This window comes from Vanacampus margaritifer, chromosome 18 (genome assembly GCF_051991255.1).
Source record: "Vanacampus margaritifer isolate UIUO_Vmar chromosome 18, RoL_Vmar_1.0, whole genome shotgun sequence".
Taxonomy (NCBI): domain Eukaryota; kingdom Metazoa; phylum Chordata; class Actinopteri; order Syngnathiformes; family Syngnathidae; genus Vanacampus; species Vanacampus margaritifer.
The window spans coordinates 7,095,382-7,117,925 of NC_135449.1; the positions used below are offsets into that span (position 1 = coordinate 7,095,382).

At 40.6% G+C, this 22,544-nt stretch overlaps 1 protein-coding gene and 1 long non-coding RNA gene across 2 annotated transcripts; one reads left to right on the forward strand and one right to left on the reverse strand.

Moving 5' to 3' along the window:
• Positions 1-126: 126 nt before the first annotated feature.
• Positions 127-7,668, reverse strand: metrn (meteorin, glial cell differentiation regulator). Its single transcript, XM_077551541.1, has 4 exons — positions 7,416-7,668; positions 5,835-6,274; positions 3,749-3,808; positions 127-1,523 (listed from the first exon to the last, which is right to left on the reverse strand). Exons 1-4 carry the CDS (start codon positions 7,502-7,504, stop codon positions 1,210-1,212), a joined length of 903 nt encoding a protein of 300 aa, XP_077407667.1. The 5' UTR covers positions 7,505-7,668; the 3' UTR covers positions 127-1,209.
• Positions 1,433-21,245, forward strand: LOC144038800 (uncharacterized). Its single transcript, XR_013289285.1, has 5 exons — positions 1,433-1,580; positions 1,662-1,704; positions 8,269-8,357; positions 16,093-16,260; positions 20,016-21,245. It is a non-coding gene; the product is annotated as an uncharacterized LOC144038800 (long non-coding RNA).
• The last annotated feature ends 1,299 nt before the right edge of the window (positions 21,246-22,544 follow it).

The following is a 22,544-nucleotide window of genomic DNA, read 5'->3' on the forward strand; positions in this document are numbered from 1 at the left end:
CATGGCCGCTCAAAGTGACTTATGCGTGAGAAAGGTTTACCCTTGAGCTCCAACTCAACCTGAAACACTTTTAACGAGCTTTTTCAATTCACGTTTGAGAATCGCAATAAAACAAGCACACGTCTGTAGAGGGATTTCTTAAAGTATATTTGAATGACAGCACATAAAAAAACAACAATACTGACATATTTAGAATTTCTTATGCACATATTTACATTTTTTTTTTTTTATATTCACATATACACATAGCAAATGGCAGTTCTTAAGACTTCGGCACTTGAAAGTCATTTGGTATGATCACATTATTGATATAGTGCACATAAGAAAACAGCATTTGTCAACATTTCTCATTTCTTGCTCGCGCTCTCGATTAGAAAACATTTCGTCACCAGTTCCTTTATATAAGATTATTTACATGTCATTTACAAAAAAAGTCATGTTTACAATCTGTATGCACATATATTAGCTGCACCTCTCTGCTACATATACTTGCTTTTTATATATTTTTTTTGGTTTTTCGTGTTTGCAGCATTGCGATTTGTTCCCTTTCGTTCACTCACAGTGCAATTTCCTCTTACTTATAATCTCCTTAATACCAGCAGTCGTCCACTCATGTAAGATACTAAAAGTCGTTCATATCCCCGCTGAGTTCATTTCCGTACATTCCCTGAGTTTCAGTGACTCCCGATGGGGGCCAAAATTGTAATATTTGTTCCATGAAATTGTCTATGCTCTTCATTTTGAACCATTTCTCTCTCTCGGGTGTTAGATTTCTTTTTTGGCCAATCAGATTGCAGCCTCTGTGTTGCCATGTCGATCTAATCTGCCTTCGGAAATCGTTAGCGTTAGCCCATGTAACTTCAAGTATATTAGCAATAACTGTTTAACTAACTAGATTTTAACCAATCAGCTAACTACCTCACAATAATGCTTTTGATATTTTTATCATGTTATTGGATATATTTTGTTTCTGAAATGTAAGTGGGCCGGTACCAAATGCATCTGATTGATCTGAATTAACCCCAAAACAAAAATGCTTTTAGTCTCCATGGCAACCAGGAAGCTGACGTCACAACCCGCGCGAGCTGTTATTGCACTGAAACGGCGTCCATTTCTCTCGGCTCCGTATGGCCACTTGAAGCGGGCCGACCCGGCGTTCCATTCCGCCTCGGTTCTGCGTCACAAACAAGCCGCGGCAAACTTTCGGGCTCAGTCCACAGGAAGTTCGCAAGGAATCTGCTGAGCCGCTTTGGCGCTGGTGTAAGCCTGCAGGAAGTCCTTGTAGCGAGGAGCGCAGCCCAGCCAGGCCTCGCCAAAGTGGACCCGGCCGGTGAAGAGGAAGCTGCCGGGCCCCGGTTTGACGCCGCACTGCAGGAGGGTTCGGATGTCCCCCCGAGTGGCCACGCGGCCGCCGCCGGTGAAGAGGGCGTACTTTTGGCGGAAAACCCGCGTGGCGGACACCTTGATGACGGCGGCGCGGAGGTTGCCGTCGTCCTCCACCGACCGGATATTGCCTCGGACCACTGTGGAGAAGCGGGAAAATTCAGTTGAAGATGTCGCCGTGAGACCAACGGAAACAGGTTTGAGCATTTCAACATATGCAAGAAGTGTTATTTTGGTCTCTAATGTCATCTTCTTTTGTCTGCTCAACTTCTCTGCAGTTCGTCTTCGGAGATTGCAACACGAGGATCCCGTAAAGTAGCGGTGAGACTCTTCTTTTATTGATTTCTTCCTTTTTTCCTTCCATCACTCCTACAGTCTTTGCTTCCTTACCTTCTTCCTTCCTTCCATCCTCCTTTCCTTTATTTCATTATTTTCATACATCCTCTAAACTTTCTCTTTCTTTCTTTTATACTTCTATCTTTCCTTTCTTCCTTCCTCCATATTTCCTTCCTTTCTCCTCTCATACCTTCCTTCCTTCATTCATTTATGCAACCTTTTTCACTATTCTTCCTTGCTACCTAGTTTTCCTTCCTTTTGCTCTTCTTCCTTTTGCCCCTTGCATTCTCTCCCATCTTTCCTTCCTTTCATGCATCTTAGTTTCCTTCCTCACTTTGTTTGAACCTTTCCTCCTTTCTTCCATCCCTTTTGTCTTTTCTTCTTCTCCTTCCTCATTTACTTATTGCCTTAGTTACCTTCCTTCCTCCATTCCTACTCATCTTTTTCTCCTTCCTTCCTTCCTTCACTTCCTTCCTTTCTCAAATCCCTTCCTAGATCCCTTTCTTCTTTCTTCGCATTCCTCCCGTTCATCCCATCCTTTCTTTCCTTCCTTCCTTTCTTTCCTTCTTTCCTTCCTTCCTTCCTTCCTTTCTTCCTTCCTTCCTTTCTTCCTTCACTACCTTCATTTCTCAAATTCCTTCCTAGATCCCTTCTTTCTTCGCATTCCTCTCGTTCGTCCCATCCTTTCTTTCCTTCTTTCCTTCCTTCCTTTCTTTCTTCCTTCCTTCCTTCACTACCTTCATTTCTCAAATTCCTTCCTAGATCCCTTCTTTCTCTGCATTCCTCTCATTCATCCCATCCTTTCTTTCCTTCCTTCCTTTCTTTCCTTCCTTCCTTCCTTCCTTCCTTCACTACCTTCATTTCTCAAATTCCTTCCTAGATCCCTTCTTTCTCTGCATTCCTCTCATTCATCCCATCCTTTCTTTCCTTCCTTCCTTTCTTTCCTTCCTTCCTTCCTTCCTTCCTTCACTACCTTCATTTCTCAAATTCCTTCCTAGATCCCTTCTTTCTTCGCATTCCTCTCGTTCGTCCCATCCTTTCTTTCCTTCCTTCCTTCCTTCCTTCCTTCCTTCCTTCCTTCCTTCCTTCCTTCCTTTCTTCCTTCCTTCCTTTCTTCCTTCCTTCCTTCACTACCTTCATTTCTCAAATTCCTTCCTAGATCCCTTCTTTTTTCACATTCCTCTCATTCATCCCATCCTTTCTTTCCTTCCTTCCTTTCTTTCCTTCTTTCCTTCCTTCCTTCCTTCCTTCCTTCACTTCCTTCATTTCTCAAATTCCTTCCTAGATCCCTTCTTTCTTCGCATTCCTCTCGTTCGTCCCATCCTTTCTTTCCTTCCTTCCTTTCTTTCCTTCTTTCCTTCCTTCCTTCCTTCCTTCCTTCACTACCTTCATTTCTCAAATTCCTTCCTAGATCCCTTCTTTCTTCGCATTCCTCTCGTTCGTCCCATCCTTTCTTTCCTTCCTTCCTTTCTTTCCTTCCTTCCTTCCTTCCTTCCTTCACTACCTTCATTTCTCAAATTCCTTCCTAGATCCCTTCTTTCTTCGCATTCCTCTCGTTCGTCCCATCCTTTCTTTCCTTCCTTCCTTTCTTTCCTTCTTTCCTTCCTTCCTTCCTTCCTTCCTTCACTACCTTCATTTCTCAAATTCCTTCCTAGATCCCTTCTTTCTTCGCATTCCTCTCGTTCGTCCCATCCTTTCTTTCCTTCCTTCCTTTCTTTCCTTCTTTCCTTCCTTCCTTCCTTCCTTTCTCTTAAGATAACCACACAGCTACAGTGGAAGTGCATGTATTTTTCTCCCTGTCAATATACGTCACTTGCATTGCTAGAGCAACAAACATCAATTATTTGTAGCGAAGAATTTCTAGCTTTTGGGCCAATTAAGTGAAATTGGATCATTCCCCGCGGCACAGAGAAAGAGGTTTTACTGTAAGACTACTACTGTCAGGGACTTGGGTGTGCTATTTCAGAACTAGTTTTTTTTTTCCTGCTTTTTGCGTGATCTTTTACCAACGTGAGGCTGTGCAACTTACCAAAGTCACTTGTACACACGGCCATGAGGATCTCAGTGTCGTTGCACGGTCGGCACGCTTCTGAGGAGGAAACACAGGGAGAATCAGTTAGCCATCTTGCATAAAAATCTTCTGTGAAAACACGTACAGTGCATGCTAATAAAAAAAACAAGAAGAAAAGCACACATGCTAAGGAATGTGTGCAACAAAGGAAGGGAAGGAACCATCCGCTAACAGACAGCTGCTACTTTTACAGTTGAGGCTTTAAAGGTGCACGGTTCTCTGCACTGCACACCATTTACAGGCTGAAATCCCCCCCACATCCTAAAACCTTCCCGGGTGTCTGCAGTCACACCTCTACAAAGCCTCCGGGCCCAAAAGAGGGGCAGCGGGGCTTAACTTCAAAGATACGTTTGAGTACTGCAGTCACGCTCATAAAAAAAAAAAAATCGGACCACTCTTACTATAATGGCTGAAAAAAACTGCAACTTACAATTTGATTTCATAAAAATGAGAGTAGCATACAAAATAGTCTTCGACAACGCCTTAATGACCTAAGTCAGACTATTTTAAGTCAAATTAAGTGAGATTTTTTTAGTTTAACTTCAAATTAAGCCAGTCTTAGACTTATGAGTTTATTTAAGACTAACTAAAAAAAAAATCTTAGTAAGTCTGAATTAAGTCACACAAAGTTAAGTCAGACTTGCTAATATAGTCAGTTGAACTCATATTTTATTTAATTTTTTTAGTTTAACTTGAACTCAAAATTAAATCACTCAGATGTTTTAGTTTACTTAAGGCAAAGATTTTGTTTTTGTTTACCTTAGACTCAGAAATATTTTCTTAATCTGATTTAAATCACACTAATCTAAATCAGACTACCTAAAATTTTGGTTTGACGAACTAAGACTTTTTTTTTTGTTTTACTTGAACTCACACTCAGATTTTTTTAGTTCAACTTAAACTCAGCAATCATTTTATTAAATTTTTTAGTTTACTTAAATGATTATTTTTTAATTCAACCTGAACTCAGAATTCTTTATTAGACTGACTTAAGTCACACTAATTTAAGTCAAACTAGCTAAGATTTTGGTGTTTGACTTAAATCAGACAAACTAAGATTTTATTTGTTTAACTCGAAATTAAGTCATGGTAAGATTAAGTTTACTTAAGACTATAATATTTTTAGTTGACCTTAAACCCAGAAATATTTGTTAGTCTGACATAATTAAGTCACAATAACTAACTTAAGCCAGATTTGCTAAGATTTTTTGAGTTAGACTTAAGTCAGATGAAGTAAGATTTTTGAGTTTGACTAAGTCAATTACAACGCACATTAGTTTAAAGTGTTCCAATCAACTTGATGCTTGAAATCAAATCTCGTCATTTTATTTTTAAACACTTTAAAAACTTTTGAATACGCTCAGGCAGTTTTATTTGAACAGCAAACCAGTGAGCTTAGATTTTAATAGTTCCTTGTGGTTGACTGGAGGCCCCCTATCCCACCCTGCACATTCTCCACAGTGAAACCCTTCTTGATAAATGAGATTCCTTCCTTCTCCAGTCCCAAAGCAAACTTAATGTGAGCGGCCGAGGGGGGAAGGGGGCGGGTGTCGGTCTCCGGCTACAGACAAGTCTACCCACAGCGAGGCAGCTCAACAAAAGAACGGAGCATCTCAGCTGGGGAGAGGCCTCTGTTGCCTAGGAGACGGCAGTAATCCCAGAATGTTTCAGCATTCAAAGCGCTGTGGACTCTAGAGAAAGACCCACATACTGAGCTTTTGTACCCCCCCCCCCCCCCTCCATCCAAATTCCCCTCCTCTCTACTCGCTTCTCCTGCTCCAAACCAACATGCCTCTAGTCTAAGGAAAGTTTGCCCACTTCCTCCTGGAAAATCCAATCAGCCCACCAATTAGGGGCTAAGTGGTTTTGGTGGTACATTCTGTCATCACTGTTCACAATCAGAATGAAGGAACGTGAGCGAAAGCAGTGACTGACACCTGGCATGTAACCACAAATACATTGCATCTCAAATCATCTTTTCCCATTGAAATGAATGGAAATGACATTAATTCGTTCCAGCCTTCCCCAAAAGAGTCAAACTCACCAACAGTACTGATCTGGTTGGAGTCAAGTGACAGGCGCGCAGTCCAGTCGCCCCTCAGCTCATATCGGAAGGACGCGATGCGCCGACTGATGTCTTGGTGAGGCGTCGCCTGCATGAACAGAGCCACCTTCTCCCCCGGCAGGCGGCTGAAGCAGCGCACCCTCGGCGGGGGGGACGACTCAGGCCGGTCCCCCACCAGCAGCTCCAGCACGCCGTCCCTCTCCAGGTAGAGCTGGGCGCCGTGGAAGTGCTCCGAGGGCTTGACGCAGGCCGTGATGAGGCCCGAGCTGCCGCCCCCGCCCCTGGGACCCACCACCACGGAGGGTAGGCGGGGGGACAGGGTGAGGCGAAGGGCTCCTTTGGGGTACAGCCAGTCCAGGTTGCCCTCGGAGCAGTGGAGGGAGATTTGCTCCACGCTGCCTTGCTGCTGGGATAAACCACTGGAAGGAAGAAACGAGAATTATTTGACACAGGGAAAGATTAAAATGCATCAATCTGTTTTCTGTCCCCTGATTTGGGAAGAAGCACAGGAGAACATGCAAACTCCTTACAAGAAGATTGGAACTGAGATTCAAACCCAGAACTACAAAACTGTAAGGCAGAAATGCTAACCATTAGGGTAAAGTGCTGCCCTTTAAGATACATGCATCTGGAATTTTAAAATGTCAACTTTGGCATGTTTGCGAGAGTTAAAGACATCAAACAGGGAGGCCGGAGCTGAGATTCAAACCCAGAACCACAAGACTGCAAGGCAGAATTGCTAACCACTAGGACACCGTGCTGCCTATGTACCCGGAAATTAAAAATTTCAACTTTGACATGTTAGAGAGAGCTAATGCTTTTAAAGACATATCATACAAAAAAGTTGGAGCTGCGATTCAAACCCAGAACCACAAAACTGTTGAGACGGAAAAGCCAACCACTGTTGCACTGTGCTGCTTTTTATATGTAACTGGAAATTCTTTGAGAGATGCTTTTCACGCATATGATATGTATCCACACAACAAGGTCGGAGCTGAGATTCAAACCCAGAACCACAAAATTGCGAGGCGAAAATGCTAACCACTAGGGCACCACGCTGCCCATTAAAATACATGACCTGTCAACCAGATTTAATGATATCATTTAATTATTAGTTTTTTTTAATCATTTTTCTATGATCGTCTGGGGAAATAACTGAACATGTGTTCCTTGCTACGTACAATTCAACTTTAGAAGGAATCCTAACTAAGAACTACTGAGGGAAAGCACCGCCTATTGGCAACTCTGTGAAGCACAACCTTGCTCTCGACATACAAGAACAGTCAGTGGGAATATTATTCCTAGTCGTGCAGTGCATGCAGAGTGCGTGTTCGCAATTAATCCCCCCCCCGGTCTCCCGTGCGTCTGGACCCCGCAGGCCTCTTGTAGTCAAGCCCCTCCACCGCACCGAGGACTTGAAAAACATTTCGATGGCCCCTGATGGCCAACACGTCTCAACGTGTTGCGGGGCAGACAAGCACTGTCCTGCAACTTGGGCACTTATAAACCGACCACCTGTGGCTCCGATGTAAATAATAAAAGCTTATGTGGAATACTTGCCTCCCTCTCCAGCTGCACTGATCCTCGGAATAGTTGCACAGTGCTGCATGGAATAAAATCCAAATGGCGTAAATCCCCAAAAGACGCATCTTCAAATACAACTGATGCAAGATCAAAACACAAATATATATTTTTTTAAATCCAAATATGAGCTCCTTTAAAAAAACAATTTCATGTTATCTGACTTCACAGCCATAGTGTTGCATCCTCTCCAGATAAGAGAATGTGCCTCCTGACCGGCCGCCTGTCTGTCTGCTCCACAAGCTCCAAAGTTTATTCCCCCTAAAGAAACTTGAGCGACCAATCAGAGGCCGAGGCAGGAAACTTTAAACCACTCTCGCAAGTGGGAGGGTGGAGTTTGGAGGAGTTGGTGGGGTCTGTGGGGGACTCCGGACTTGGGGTGGGTGGGTGGGGTTATGCGGTGTGACCTGAAGAAAGAGTGACAGTGCACAAGTATGTTACAATTCTCCATTGTGTTGGCCCCCACAGTGCATATACTGCAAAGTAAGTGAGACAATGTGAGCAGTTTGTCTAGTCTTTCAGCTCCTCCCCCAACTCTACATATGTAAATGTTAGTTTTTTTTTTCAAATTCCCAATTAACATAATTAAAACGTCCTTGAAGATGCCACTTATATATTGTTTGCTATTTATAATTAACTATATTGTGGGTGTATGCCTAATGATAAATTATTTTTAAGTCAGGATTTTCCAAACTTTTTCAGTGTTTAGGTGCATGTGCCGCCTATGATGAAGCTGTTTGTTATTTTACGGCCCGAGTTAAAAAAAAAAAAAAATCCAATAAGCAAACAAAAGGCCCTGCTCCCAGTTCAATAATGCTAATCTTATTTTCAGATTAGTGCAACGACGTCGATGATTGGCCCTCCTCTGGTTTGGTGACCTTCGCCCCCCACACCCCTGCTACGCTTGGCCTCCATGCCGAGGTATTTAGAAGCAAATGAAATATTCTTTTGTGCAAACACCTCCGTCCGAGTTGCTGACTTGCGTGATGAAAGTCAAGGCCTCGTGGATGGAGTTATGACAAGGCCGCTGGGCCGGGACAAAAGCACATGTGCAGAAATCCAGCTGCTTTATTGTCTTCAGTAGGACGGAGCTTTGTGGTCCTGCGGGCTATTTCAAAGGCAGAGCACAGACGTACGGCTGGAAAAAATGAATCCATTAATGTCAGAACTCGGTGATGGACGACAATGGGATGTCAAGCAAACGCGTGGATTATTAGCTTGGCCGAATTGATCAGTTTAACTAAATTACAGGCATCCTTCAGAACTAAGTAGCTCACAACCATTTCATGTGATCAACACATTTTATTAACAGAAATTATGTTTGTTATTTAATTTAAGAAGAAAATTCAGGTTGAAGAAGATAATAACCATGAAAACTGGAAATCTAGCAACTGATTATCTTGGCATTTAGCTAAGCGGCTAGCCTAGCTTTAGTCTGTTATGATTTACACTATTCAAGGCAACAATTTAAGATTAATATTATAATAATATAAGTGTTTGAAGTTTGAACTTAGAAAAAAAAAATGTGTGTAGAGTGCAAAACAATATATGAATGAACTTCATACACTAGATTAGCCTAGCAGCGCTTAACTAGCGCTGTCCAGTAAGGGCAAAAGGAAGCCATATTTTTATGTCAAAGTCAACATTTTGAAAATACAACAAAGGTACAATTAGTAACCTGTGTTTACAGTGTTTCTATCATGAAAGAAAGACATGACAGAAACGACCAAATTATACAATGTGTGAAATTCTAGCATTTGATTACCCTAGCAGCAATACAAGCATTTTCCCTTTAGGTAAAACGGGCAATAATCTAAACTGAGCCATTAAGTTTGATTAAATGTGTTTTTAGTGTTCAAAATGAGTCACGTGTAGAAGAACCAAACATTTATTTTAATATAGCTAGCTTAGCCCTGTCAACAATTACAAAATAAAATATATGAAAAGGTGCTAAAACAGCTAATTAGCTGAGCAGCTAACCTAGCTTTGCCTAGTAAGCTCAATGGCTTCTATCTGTGTTTATTATTTAGGCTAAAAGCTAGTTATGTCCAAGATGGTTATTTTAAATCCTCTTTTTAATCAAAACGTTAAAGAAGGGATTGATGTAGTGAGAGCTGTGACATTTTTATCTGACATTAACTTCTTCCCATTTCAACGCTAATGCTAAACAAACATGTCACTATCTTAAGTCTTTTACTAAATTGACCGATTGTCATGACAATCTGTACAGATCTCGATTGGTAAGTGGAATGCCAGCACGGCGTTAGAGTGCTTTACACGCCTGCCCCACACTTGTGAGGTTCAAGGTTCGAATCCTGACTTGGGTGTCCAGAACAATGCTGCTTTTCACTGTGCTCCGTGACGCGCACACACTGCATCATTGTAACGGATTCCCGCCGTGGTTTACTTGTGCATCGTTCAATGACAACGTCTTCAAACAGCGTCGCTATACGCATACGAGAGTTGGCGTTCAAGTGTGAAACTTTTGTGTATTTGCTCAATGTTCTGGATTCCAGTGTGTGTGTGTGTGTGTGCGCAAACATGGTGAGGATGTCGTGACAGTTTGGTGTCAACAGTGTTTATAGGACCTTGACATGTGTGTAACTTTCCCTTAGCGCTTCTTCTTGCTGGAACATTCCCAAAGAGTCATTGTGGGAAGTTTTGCTGTTGCTGTTCTTTAATCAGATCCCACAAAGCGTTTACATGATCAAAAGTCTTGTAATATTTGTTGCATAATGTAGTTGTTATCCAGAAATTGGTCACTTTAAAAATGAATGTTTAGCTTGTTTTTATTTACTCTACAAATAAGTGATTACTTAATTTATTTTAAATAATTAAAAAAGTAATAATAATAATAATCCTATGTTTTTTATTTAAATAATGTATTTTTTTACACAAATAAAATATCAAATAAGTGAATTGTTTTATTATTTATATTTGTTATATTTATATGAAAATTAAGTATTTTTAACACAAATTTTCACTTTAGTTTCATTCTTTATTTCATTAATTAGATCTAGTAACTTAAAAAATAGCATGAGATTGATTTTTTTTGTTTTTTTTTATGTATTTTACAAGCACATTTGAACCTTTTTAATAATTTTTTGTATTTATTTTAATAAATAATTGGTTAATTTGACTTGATTTAATTTGTGAGTTAGCAAATTTATATATAATTAAATATAAAATTACTTCTAATTATGTATAATGTACAATTTTGAATAAATAATTGGTTCCTTGAACATAAATCAATTATTGATTTTTTTTTACATATGAATGAATCTTTTTTTTTTTTATCTATTTCATACATTTTACATACACATTTTGTAGTTAATTAAACAATTGGTCAGTTAGATATAATCAAATTAATTATAATTAATATGTTTTTTCTATTTATTAGTGAATTAACGACATTACACACAATTACATAGATTTAGATATGAATTTACTTTTTGTAATAATTATTTGATTAATTCTAATTGAGTGACTCATAAGTGATGAAAACTTTCAAATGAAATGAGATTTTTTTTTAATTTTTTATTAAATACGTGTAATTTATGAATTTGATGTAATATAATTGATTATGAATATCAAAATATCTTTATATATTATTTCATTATTAAAATTCGATTTTACATCATTCATGTAAAAAAAAAAAAAAAAAAAACTTAACCTCAATGACCAACTGACCTTTTCCTTCAACCTACGGTACTCTAAAAAACATGAATGGATCATGATCGGAAAATCCGGTGCTAGTATTGAGAGGCGCTTCAATATGACCACTTAAACGGACTCTTGTACGAACTTGCGTCATGTTGACGGTGTTCACCGCAAACCGGTTCCCGCTTTCCCATGACTGTTCGCTAGCTTCCCATGGCACCTCAGCGCTAATCCATCTGATCTGGCGTGGCTGCTTGTTTGTTTTCCAGCACTGAGTCATCTATCTATCTGCTGGTAATGAGATCTTGTCGCGGCGCGCCGATAATCGGCATTCCTGCGCATTGGCGGCAAACCTTGACTGCTTGTTTCGCGTCTTTTTTTTGTTGTTGTTTTGTTTGCTTTGGTCGTGGGAAAGCCAATGAACATTTTTCATGTCATTGTTTTTTTTTTTTTTTTGCTTTGTTGTTTCTTGGTGTAGTATATTAAATCAAATCAAAAAAAAAATTTAAATGTTTTTTTTTTTGTAGTTATATTAAATGTGAAAATATGTTGCTGCACCTTATGTGTTGAAATAGCTACTAATTAGCATTAGCATTAGCATTAAGCTAGCTTAGTGTTTTATTGATTTTTTTTTTGCTTGGGAACTCCTTGAAACTTAAATTTTTTTAAGACTCGCTTATTATTTACTCCCATCTCTGTTTTTTGCTGATATTTACTTCCCCCCCCCCCACCCCCCGTGAGAGTCACATGTGAAAAATGACACCTACTTTCTCATCGTGCTTTTCTCAGGATCCTGATACGCGTTTGTTTGTTTGACAGTAAATTTCGTGTCTCTTTTTTTTTTTTTTTTGCGTCTCGTCTCAGCTGGTGTGCGCGCGTGGGTGTGTTTTAGCGTAAAGCCCAGCGGGAAAGTGACTACAAGACAGCAGATAAACAGAAAGGCTGGATGGTAAACGCAGCTGGAAACGCGCAGAGACGCCATGAGAATGCTCCCTAATGCTTTTCCAAACATGTAATAGATCACTTAGCTGCACTGTCACAACACTCGCATGGCGTCCTTGTGTGCCTTTTTATCTTCTCCGTTGGGATCCCGCCGCAACGTGTCGTCATTTTATCTTCCAACTCTTGCGGCGTTCAACGGCACTTTTTTGTCTATGAAAAGTCAATCTTGCTTTATTTATTCATTCCTATTCATCCTCCTTTCATATTTTCAGTCTCTTTAAAACGGCCTGCGCTGCTCCACCCTTTGACTTTTTTCCCCCACTTTATGCATCCGTCAGCTCTATATATAACCCTAATTATATTGTCTGGGTTCAGAGGTCACAGCTGTGCGCCCCCCGGGACAGTCCGTTTGCGGAATGAAGGGACGAGGCGGACTGCAGGTGTCCAAAAGGGACTCTGAATCAAGGAATTTCTTCACACAAAAGGTCTTTTTTATTATTATTATTATTTTATGCGTATTATATGCAATTAATAAAATTCCGTTTTGGGTATGAATTATTTATGGCTTAACCATACAAATTTTTTCGTTTCATCCCGACATTCCTCTGCGTCCAAAGCACACGCGGGAGCAGTTTAGCTAAAAAGTAAACAGTGCCAAGTCTTTTAAGTGGTTCTTCACACAACGTCGCGTATTCTTTTTTTATTTGTTAGTCAGATTGGGAATAACTGAGAGACAAAAAAAAAAAAAGGACTGCACAGGAAGTTTCTGGTGAGGCTTCAAAGAAGTTAATTGCTGCCAGGTTGAAATGAGCACGTGGTGCCTATTAGCGCTGGGTGAGCTTGTTATCAGGGGGCTGACACGGGCAGCATTCAGGATTTCCTCTCACACATACTTCTGAAACACTTCCATACAAACTACTCAAATGCTCTCATACTCAATTTTGCAAATGCTACTCTTGGCAAAATACTGATTCGTTCACAGACGCATTACTAGAATGTTCTCAGACATACTAAAATGCTCTCATGCTACTAAAATGCTCTCATATTACAGTACAAAAATGCTGTCATACTTTCTGCTGAAGTGCTCAAACTCACGACTAAAAAGTTATTTTACTCACGATAGAAACACTATCCTACATTCAAGTAAAACGCTCTCATTCACAATTCTGAGATGCTCTCACATTTTTCAAAAATGCTGTCATACTCTATAGTAACACTTTCGCATGTACTACTGAAACACTATCACACACACTTCTGAAACCCTAGAACACTCACTACTTTTTTTGCTTACAGTGTATTTAAATGCTCTCACACACTACTGACATCTTAGCACACCCTTATTTTGCTTTCATTTCAACTAAAACGCTTTCACTAACACTACTGATTAAAAGACACTCACGTTACTACTGAAATGTCACAACTGATGTTATACATTTTTCTGAAAAGCTCTAACACGCACTGCTGAGTGGCTCTCACACAAATTGGTGAAACACTTTCATACATACAACTGGAAAGCTTTTGCATGTATAGTATTGAAACACACCTGCACACCGTTTAATGACATTCTCATGTACACAACTGAAATGCTCTCACATACTGAAATCCTAGCACACTCTACTTTTCTCACTTACACGGTCTACATGAACACTCTCATAAACACTACTCAAACATTCTCAAATACACTACTACTGAAATGATGTCATTCTCACAAATGAATAATGCTCAGACATGACTGAAGCACCCTCACAAACTTCTACAAAGCTCTCACACATACACTACTGAAACACTCTCACATGCACACTGTACTGAAAGGTACTCAAACAACGCTGTCTCTCATGCACACAATTGAAAAACTCTCAAACAGGCTACTAGTTTTTCTCTCATATGCTACTTGAATGTTCTCACACACACCACTGAATTTCTTTTCACTCACATGCTCACTGCTGAAATGCTGTCACACTCATAGCAACATCCACACAACTGAAATCCTCACACAACATACTGAAATGTACTAAAATGCTCTCATATGTTATACTGAAATGCTCTCACACATTACATTAAAATGTTCTCATATCAAATCCTGAATTAAATGTTTCAGTAGTCGTCGTGACAGGTCAATGTCCCTTCTGATCCCCTGATGACTGGTCATGATTGACTCTCATGTAGTTACGCTGTTGTTGTCCTTTCTTTGTTTCATTTTGGAGGGAAACCATCTTGCGTCGTCGTTCCTTCTCCTTTCACTTTGGGTTTACGGCTCCTATTAGGGGAGGAGCCTCCCCATCCTAAGTTTTTCAATCCAGCTGAGTGCATTGTTGTCGTCAGGCTTGCCGGGGGGGGACAACTCAGTGGAGGCTGTTGTCGGAGCCCAGCTGGGTGTGGCGGGGGGTCAGACAGAGGTTCGCCGCTGTCTGTAAAGTCTTTAGCTTTCTTTTGCGCCGCGCCCTTCCCCCGCCACTGCTTCTAATTGGCCGGATCGATTTGGAGGGAAACTTAACTTAAGACGCGCGGTCCCTCCAAAAAATGGACAATGGTGTTTTGCATATGTCCACAAGGAAGACAGATGTTGGCGTTGCCCAGCACATCCACATTTGAATGGGCGTTATTAGAATACAATGAAGGACACCACAAAGACTCCAAATTTTTGGCGGTCAGGCCAAATGACGCTTTCAATGTATGTATAATTTCCACCATTATTAATTAATTTAACTGAATACAGCCATATTTTTATCAACAATATAACTTCAATATTAATGTTCATCTTAATTTGTTATTTGAGTGATTACGTTATCTTTACTGTCTTAACTTATCAGTGTTAAAATCCCTTCCATTGTAAATGACATTTCATTCATCTGATTAAAGCACACTAATATCTAATACCTGCCAATCAATAACACACCGTTATGAAGCGACTTCTATTTAAAAAAAAAAAAAACGCTTCTAAGGCAAAGTAACAGTAAGCAAAAGCATTTTTTTTTCACCTTAAGTTTTGCTGATATAAGCGGATCCAAATCTCACACTTAAACTGCAAAAGCCCAAAAGAATGCAAGCTCACATTTTCCTCCTTTTGTTGCATGACTATTCTTCATCACCTCCTCCTCCTCCTCCTCCTCCTCCTCCTCGCAATTGAGTGTGGTCAGCGAAGGTCATCCCGGGCTGTGCACAATGTAATTAGCCTTCCTGCGCACACACAAACCGACTTGAAACTCAACTTTAAGACCCCCCCCCCCCCCCCCTTCAACAGCAGACAATGGACACATGCCAATGCGCTGAGGGGCCAACAGGGACACGGAATTACATACATTGCGTTACAGCCCCTCATACTACCCCTTGACTGCATCCCCATCCTTGCCCCCCCCCCCCCCCCCACACACACACACTCTAACATTAAACACGGTCAGGTCGCATTTCACGCGGCAAAAAAATTGATAAAGAGCTCAACAGCTGCTCAATCTCGGCTTTTCCCTGTGGCGAATGCGGACGGCGGTCGGCGTGACGCTCGCCGTCGCCCCTGCGGATTGAATTTCGTCTTTCGTAAAAAATTATACGACTCCGATGCTGGGAAGTTTGTAAGCAAAAGATGGAGCCCTGTGAAATTATTTTAATGCCACTGCATAAGCATCCATCCAAACACTTACCCATATCACCATTAACATTATGAAAGTTGAAAGTAATAACACTGTAATAACAATGTAACAACATAGTATAAACACATTCAAGCTTAATAATGATTTTCTGTTTAAATAGAGTGGAAATAAAAGGATTACGGGCTGACCTAATGGTCCTCCAGATGATAATTCGCATGTTTGAATGGACACTGACTGTGAGCGTAATTGCACACCAAACGTGAATATGAAGCCTCCTTTTTATCTCGTACTAACTTTCATCACCGCCATTCAGTCTGCTTTGGTGCCCTGAACCTCCCCGCCCCCCGCCGCCGTATAGTCTTTGCTCTATTACCACCTGCACCTCAAAACAAAACAAAAAAAAATCACCCCAGGCTCATCATTGTAACCTGTCTTTTTTTTTCCTCTTTTTTTTTTTCATGTGCTGCCAGTGAGGAGCCCTTTTGTTAAGGGAAACTGGGGAGCCCTGGAGGGCGCACGTCAAAGTCGGGTGACACACCTCTTTCTTCAGGGGTATCAGTTCACTCGTCCCTCAGGGTGCGTTGGTGTTAGGCGGCAACGTTCTCATGCAAGCAGGTGGATTTGAAAGCATACAACAGGTGTGGACCAATAACAGTGGATGGGGTGCTTGGGTGGATGAAAACTGTGGTTTTGAACTGTTCACACACACACACACACATATATATATATATATATATATATATATATTAGGGGTGTCAAAATTAGTGTGCTAATTTTGAGTTAATTTAAATGTCCTTTAACGGCACTAATTAAAAAAAAATAAAATTAAATGACGCATGATTAATGGTTACTGGGAGAATTCCAGTCGCGTCAAAATTTAGCAGTAAAAAATGTAATAATAATCCATATATTTGTGGAGACTGGGGTCAAGTTGTATTTTACCATTTAAAAAATATGCGGAATTTCACAAGTTACTTCATGTTAAAGATTAGACGGCTCTTAATATGAAAGGAAAAATGCACTGGGCTGTCACCAGTGTCTTACATATGCAATTATGCCACCTAGTGGCAGAAAAATGACCTCAACACAAATCAATATCACACTCGTTTTTTTTTTTTACACTACATCTTTTTAATTTCAACTCAATTTTATGAATTAATATAAAATTACTGTATCAATGACTAAAAGATGCAGCCATATTTCTAATAGTTTAATACTAACCACTTTTTTATTAAGAGTATGAAAACTAAAATATTTTATTGTACATTTAAAAGAGATGTAAAGTTTGACATTAATTGTGAGTTAACTATTGAAGTCATGCGATTAATTACGATGGAATCTTTTTATTGCCTGACACCCCTAATATATATATATATATTTTTTTAAAAAATATATTTAAAAAAAAAAATATATATATAGGGCAACCTCTTTCGAAAAAGTGTATGCAAGGAGCTGCATAATTAGAACTTGGAGGATTGTCCCAAATTTGTATGACACATTCATGCATGCACACACGCATAAGCACATGCACTTGCTTTTGCTTCTACTACACACACACACACACACACACACACACATTCATGCATATTTCAAGGTGGAGGATTTTAGGCCTATCTGCACACGTATGCTGGCTAATCAGGGCCTCTTCACTGACAGAAAGCAAAAGGTCACTCGGGGTGAGATGTTTGTGATGGAAATTTGGACGGCAGGCGTAGAAAAACAAAGCTCGTAGACAGGACGTCCCGCCGACGACATACTTTACACATGACACAACACAGCTCGGATTTGGAGGGAAATGCCGTCAGAGTCATAACTGCTTAGTTTTGAAAATAGTTCATAAATTCATATCATCAAATAAATATCTCGATTTTTTTTCTCTTCTTTTTTTTTCTTTTCCACGCCTGGACAATCCAGCGTGGAGTCTAGCTGACCACCGCACTAGTCGGGTGCATCAATTGGAACCTCCACGCTACAAGGAGGAATCACAGAAGGGAAACTTTTTAATGGTGCTTCGATTGAGCGGCTCTGAAAGGTCCACCTTTGACCCGCCAGCCCCCGCCGGTCCCCCAAAGCCCCCTCAAATCCCCGAACCGGCGCAACTCCTCCGCCTCCTCTCCTCCAGGGTTCAGTGCTTGTCATTGGTCATTAGTCAAACCCCTCTCGCTGATCTGATTACCGTCCAATTTGGAATCTGCCGACAACGCACTTCCAAGATGAAGACGGGGCCGCATTCAGCAAGTTTGCGGCGCAACAAAAATAGAGCGATTGTTGAGTCAGACGATGACAATTTGATGACTTTGCACAAGATAGATTGAAGTGGAAATTGGCTTTTGGTTGACTTCAAATGGACACCAATTGGAAAATTGCGTTCACCTTACCCTGTCTGTCTGTCCATCTATTGTCTGTCTGCCTTATTATATATGCAAAGAAAAAGGCTCATTATGCAAAGCATACCACACAATATGCTAATCAAACTGAGTTAGAACTAAGCACGTCATGTTTTGGTTTGCTCACACACACAATTAGCCCCAAGCTCATTATGTATGTCTTTGACTAGGGGGGGGTTGGTCACCCTGAGAGCATGACCCAAGGGGACATTCGTGGAGTTAAGGGGGAGGGGAGGGGGCACAGTGCGGTGGTCCGAGGGAGTGGGGGGGAGTCACTTATTGGTGCCCCTGCTGGTTGCGTTTACTGCCCTGGAGATTCCTCATTGATTGTGAAAAAGTTAAGAGAATGTGACTGAAGTGGGCCTGATGATTGAATGAGCTCCACCAGAAAAAAAAAAACGCCTTTGACTTGATAATATGATGAGCCAGCAAAACACAAAGCTCATTTGAATATTTAAAAAAAAGTCATTTAAAGGCTGCGATTAGTAACAATATGTAAACAAATATTGGCGGTCAGGCCAGATGACGCTTTCAATGTATTTATTGTATTCCCTCATTTCCACCATTATTAATTAATTTAACTGAATACAACAATATTTGATCAACAATAGAACTTCAAATATTAATGTTCATCTGAATTTGTTATTTGAGTGATTACGTTACCTCCGCGGTATGGTTTTCTGGTTTTAGTAATTTGTTAGTTGGCCATTGCTAGCTTGATGAGTCCTAGCTAGCTGCTAGCTAGCTTTCACGTCTTTCATGAAAACACATTCCGGTAGTATTATAAACGTTTGGGGTGACTTAAATGGGAAGTCAACCCCAAAATTTTCTTGACAATATATGCTATGCAGCCCCACTAGTCTAAACACAGCATTCTGTTTGATATCGTTTTTTCCCATCTCAGGCGGTGGCCATTTTACATTATACCGCACTCTGCTGTCGACTGAAAATGACATCACAGTTGCTAATGGTAAACGACCAATCATGGCTCAGCTAGTGAACGTCGCTCGACCAAACTCAAAAAACAGGTGCGCCGTGATTGGTCGTTACACCTGAGCAACTGTGATGTCATTTTCAGTTGACAGCAAGTGACAAAATGGCCGCCCACTGAGATGGATAATTGATTGATTTCTGCCTTAAAAAACGAAATGTTTGGGCTAACTTACCCTTTTAAATGTCCCTAATTTACAAAGACCTGTTTTTTTGTTTATTTTTTTCTAAATAGTAGATAACATTACTGAGTCACTTACAGTAGTTGTGAAAGTCTTCTTTGTTTGTGTCTGAATTTTTCTGCGCACTGACATTCCCTTTAATTGTTCTTACTAAATATGTAAATATTTATTATAATAATATTAATAATATTATCATATATAATTATATATTATAATAACTATATTTAAATATTTATATAAATATATTTGGGGCGGCTGGAACGGATTAATGGCATTTCCATTCATTTTAATAATGTCACTGAATGCAGTAAACTTGAAATTATACAAATTCAAGTTGTGAATCAGATACAAATATACTTTTTTTTTTTACATGTGGAATGTGCTGAGTGGGGGATGCAATGAAGGATTCCTCAAACTCCTCATCCTCAGCAGAGGTCCAACGCAGGAGGTTTGATTTCCCTCCAAAAGTGTTCCACCATTGTGGAAGCGTCCCCCTCCTCCACCGCCTGCCACTCAAGCCACAACAGCAGCCGCCTTACAGACACCCCCTCAACCCCCCCATCCCCACCCACACACACACACACACACACACACACACACACACACACACACACACACACACACACACACACACACACACACAGCCACCACACATCAATCCACGCTGTGTGGGTGTATGTTTTGGGAAGGTGGTGTGTGTATGTGTTGACCCCCCCCGGGGGCCTGGAGGATTTTTGTACAAACAAAGCAGCTTTTTCAAAACAAACTTAGCTTTTTAAAAGGAAGTCATTGTGTGTGTGTGTCTGTTTTTCTTTTTTTTTTTCTTTTTTACAGGTTTCATGTGAGGGAGTCCCGTCAACTTGCTGGAGGGAGGACGGTGTGACTTTTGCAACCTTTCTCCGTTTTTGTCAGGAAGCTCAATCAGGCCCTCAGAGGTGTGAAGATGAACTTTGACCCTGTGGATATCTTCGGCTTTTCTGAAGGCTTTAGTGTCAGGATATCCCTCGTTTAGCCCTTAACCTCAGTGCTCGACTTTCAGCTACCACTCGCTCGGGCCTAATGTAAAGTCAGTATTCACTCGTGCCTGATATGCTCTTTAAATCCTACTGAGGTGAGGTGAGGATTTGTAGTTAGGGTTTTAAACAAGGGTTTCAAAGTGCATTTTTAGGGTTTTGAGTCTGGTGTGGGTTTGTGTCAGTGTTGACTTCATTTCTTCCTTCTTTATTTACTTCCTTCCTTATTTACATCCTTTTACTTCCTTCCTTCATTATTTTCTTCCTTCCTACCTTCCTTCCTTATTTACATCCATATTTCCTTCCTTCCATGCCTTTCTTCCTTATTTACTTCTTTATTTCCTACCTTCCTTCCTTTTTTACATCCTCCTTTCCTTCATTCCTTCCTTCCTTCTATACATCCATCCTTCATTCATTCCTTATTTACTTCTTTATTTCCTTCCTTCCTTCCTTGTTTACACCCTCTTTTCCTTTCTTCCTTCTTTACATCCTTCCTTCCTTCCTTATTTACTACCTTCCTTCCTAATTTACGTCCTTATTTACTTCTTTACATCCTTCCTTGTTTACTTCCCTATTTACGTCCTACCTTCCTTCCTCTGTCCTTCCTCCCTTATTTACATCCTTATTTCCTTCCTTCCATTCCTTCCTTCCTTATTTACTTATTTATTTCCTACCTTCCTTCCTTGTTTATGTCCTCCTTTCGTCCTTCCCTCCTTCTTTATGTCCTTCCTTCCTTCCTTATTTACTTCCTTCCTAACTACCTTCCTTCCTAATTTACGTCCTTATTTACTTCTTTACATCCTTCCTACCTTCCTTCCTCTGTCCTTCCTCCCTTATTTACATCCTTATTTCCTTCCTTCCTTATTTACTTATTTATTTCCTACCTTCCTTCCTTGTTTATGTCCTCCTTTCGTCCTTCCCTCCTTCTTTATGTCCTTCCTTCCTTATTTCCTTCCTTTCTTCCTCCCTCCCTCCCTGCCTTCTCTCCTTAGATCCTCGCTCTCTTTCTTCCTTTCATATGTTCCCCCACCTTCCATTGTTACTTCCTTCCTTAAATGAAAAAGAAATTAATTTTATGTGCTGTACGTGTGTGTATACTTTTGACCCACTGTGTGCAATAATAAACAGATTTGTCCTACTTTTCATGCGGCCCTCCAACAAACTAACTCCTCAGAGGAAAAATGTGCTTTAAATGAATGACTTTGAATGACTGAAGGAGGCCAGAGGTGATGGTGATGATGTCATGTGGAGAGCAAACATAACATCTGCAACTTTTAGTCTCTCATCACATCCATCTTTGTTTGACTTCCTGTGCACTCTGCCGGCTCCTGCATGTCAAATAACTCACATGCGACCTGCACAAATATTACAAGTAGGTTAACACCATAAATCTTGCTGAACTCGCTCTATTTGTACTTGTAAAAAGTGTTGCAATACGGTGAGAATTTTTGAGGCCACTCATCACTGAAATAATTGTAGATGTTGGTTCAAAAAAATGCTGTCCAATAATTTACCCAATAACATGTCCACGCATTGATAACATTGTGTGTTTTTCCAGGACGGTATTTTCCATTTCTACCTGTATGCAAATGTCCCCTCCCGCCATGTAAAGAGCGGTTGCAAACTTTGTGAGCAGGTGTCGAACGTTTGTATTTTTTGACCCATTATCCGACAGGTAAACAGACTACAACGTGTGGCTCTTGTTGTGGTTAAACAATAGAGGTTAATTAACGGAACCTCGCACACATTTAGAACAACAACTAACTGTTTCCTCGTCTCACATCATTATTTTACCTTGGCGTTCATCCGGCATTCAAGTACTTTTGCAAAGAGTCTATGAGCCTTTTCCTCTGTCAAAGTGAGCAAACCCACCCGACTAAGGGCCGGCCATATGGATGAATGGCGCTTTTGTTTTACCCATTTGAACCTGCGCTTTTCCCCCCGAAGAGTTTGTTCACCCTTTTTGGCTTGTCGGGCGCTTTTTCTGGGTGGGTGGGGGGGGGGGGGGGGGTGACTACGGCTCGGATGGAAATAATCAATCAGGAAGTAGCTGCCTTTCAACTGTGCCAGAGGAGCCGGGCAACTTCCTCATCCCGTTGCCAAGACGATGGTAAACTCAGCCAGCTGGTGCAGCGGGCAGTGGCTTTGAATGGACTGGAGGGGCAACGGCGGTTGGGACGTGAGACACAATGACGGCCAGTTTAAACGTAAACACTTGAAACAGTATTCATATAAAGACTTTGTTTCTGTATTGCGATTACCTTGTAGCCAAACATTTCACATCCCTGTGTCAGTGGTTCTTAAAAGTTGGGTGGGTGTTCTGTGGGATTGGACTGCCGTAGATGGGTAA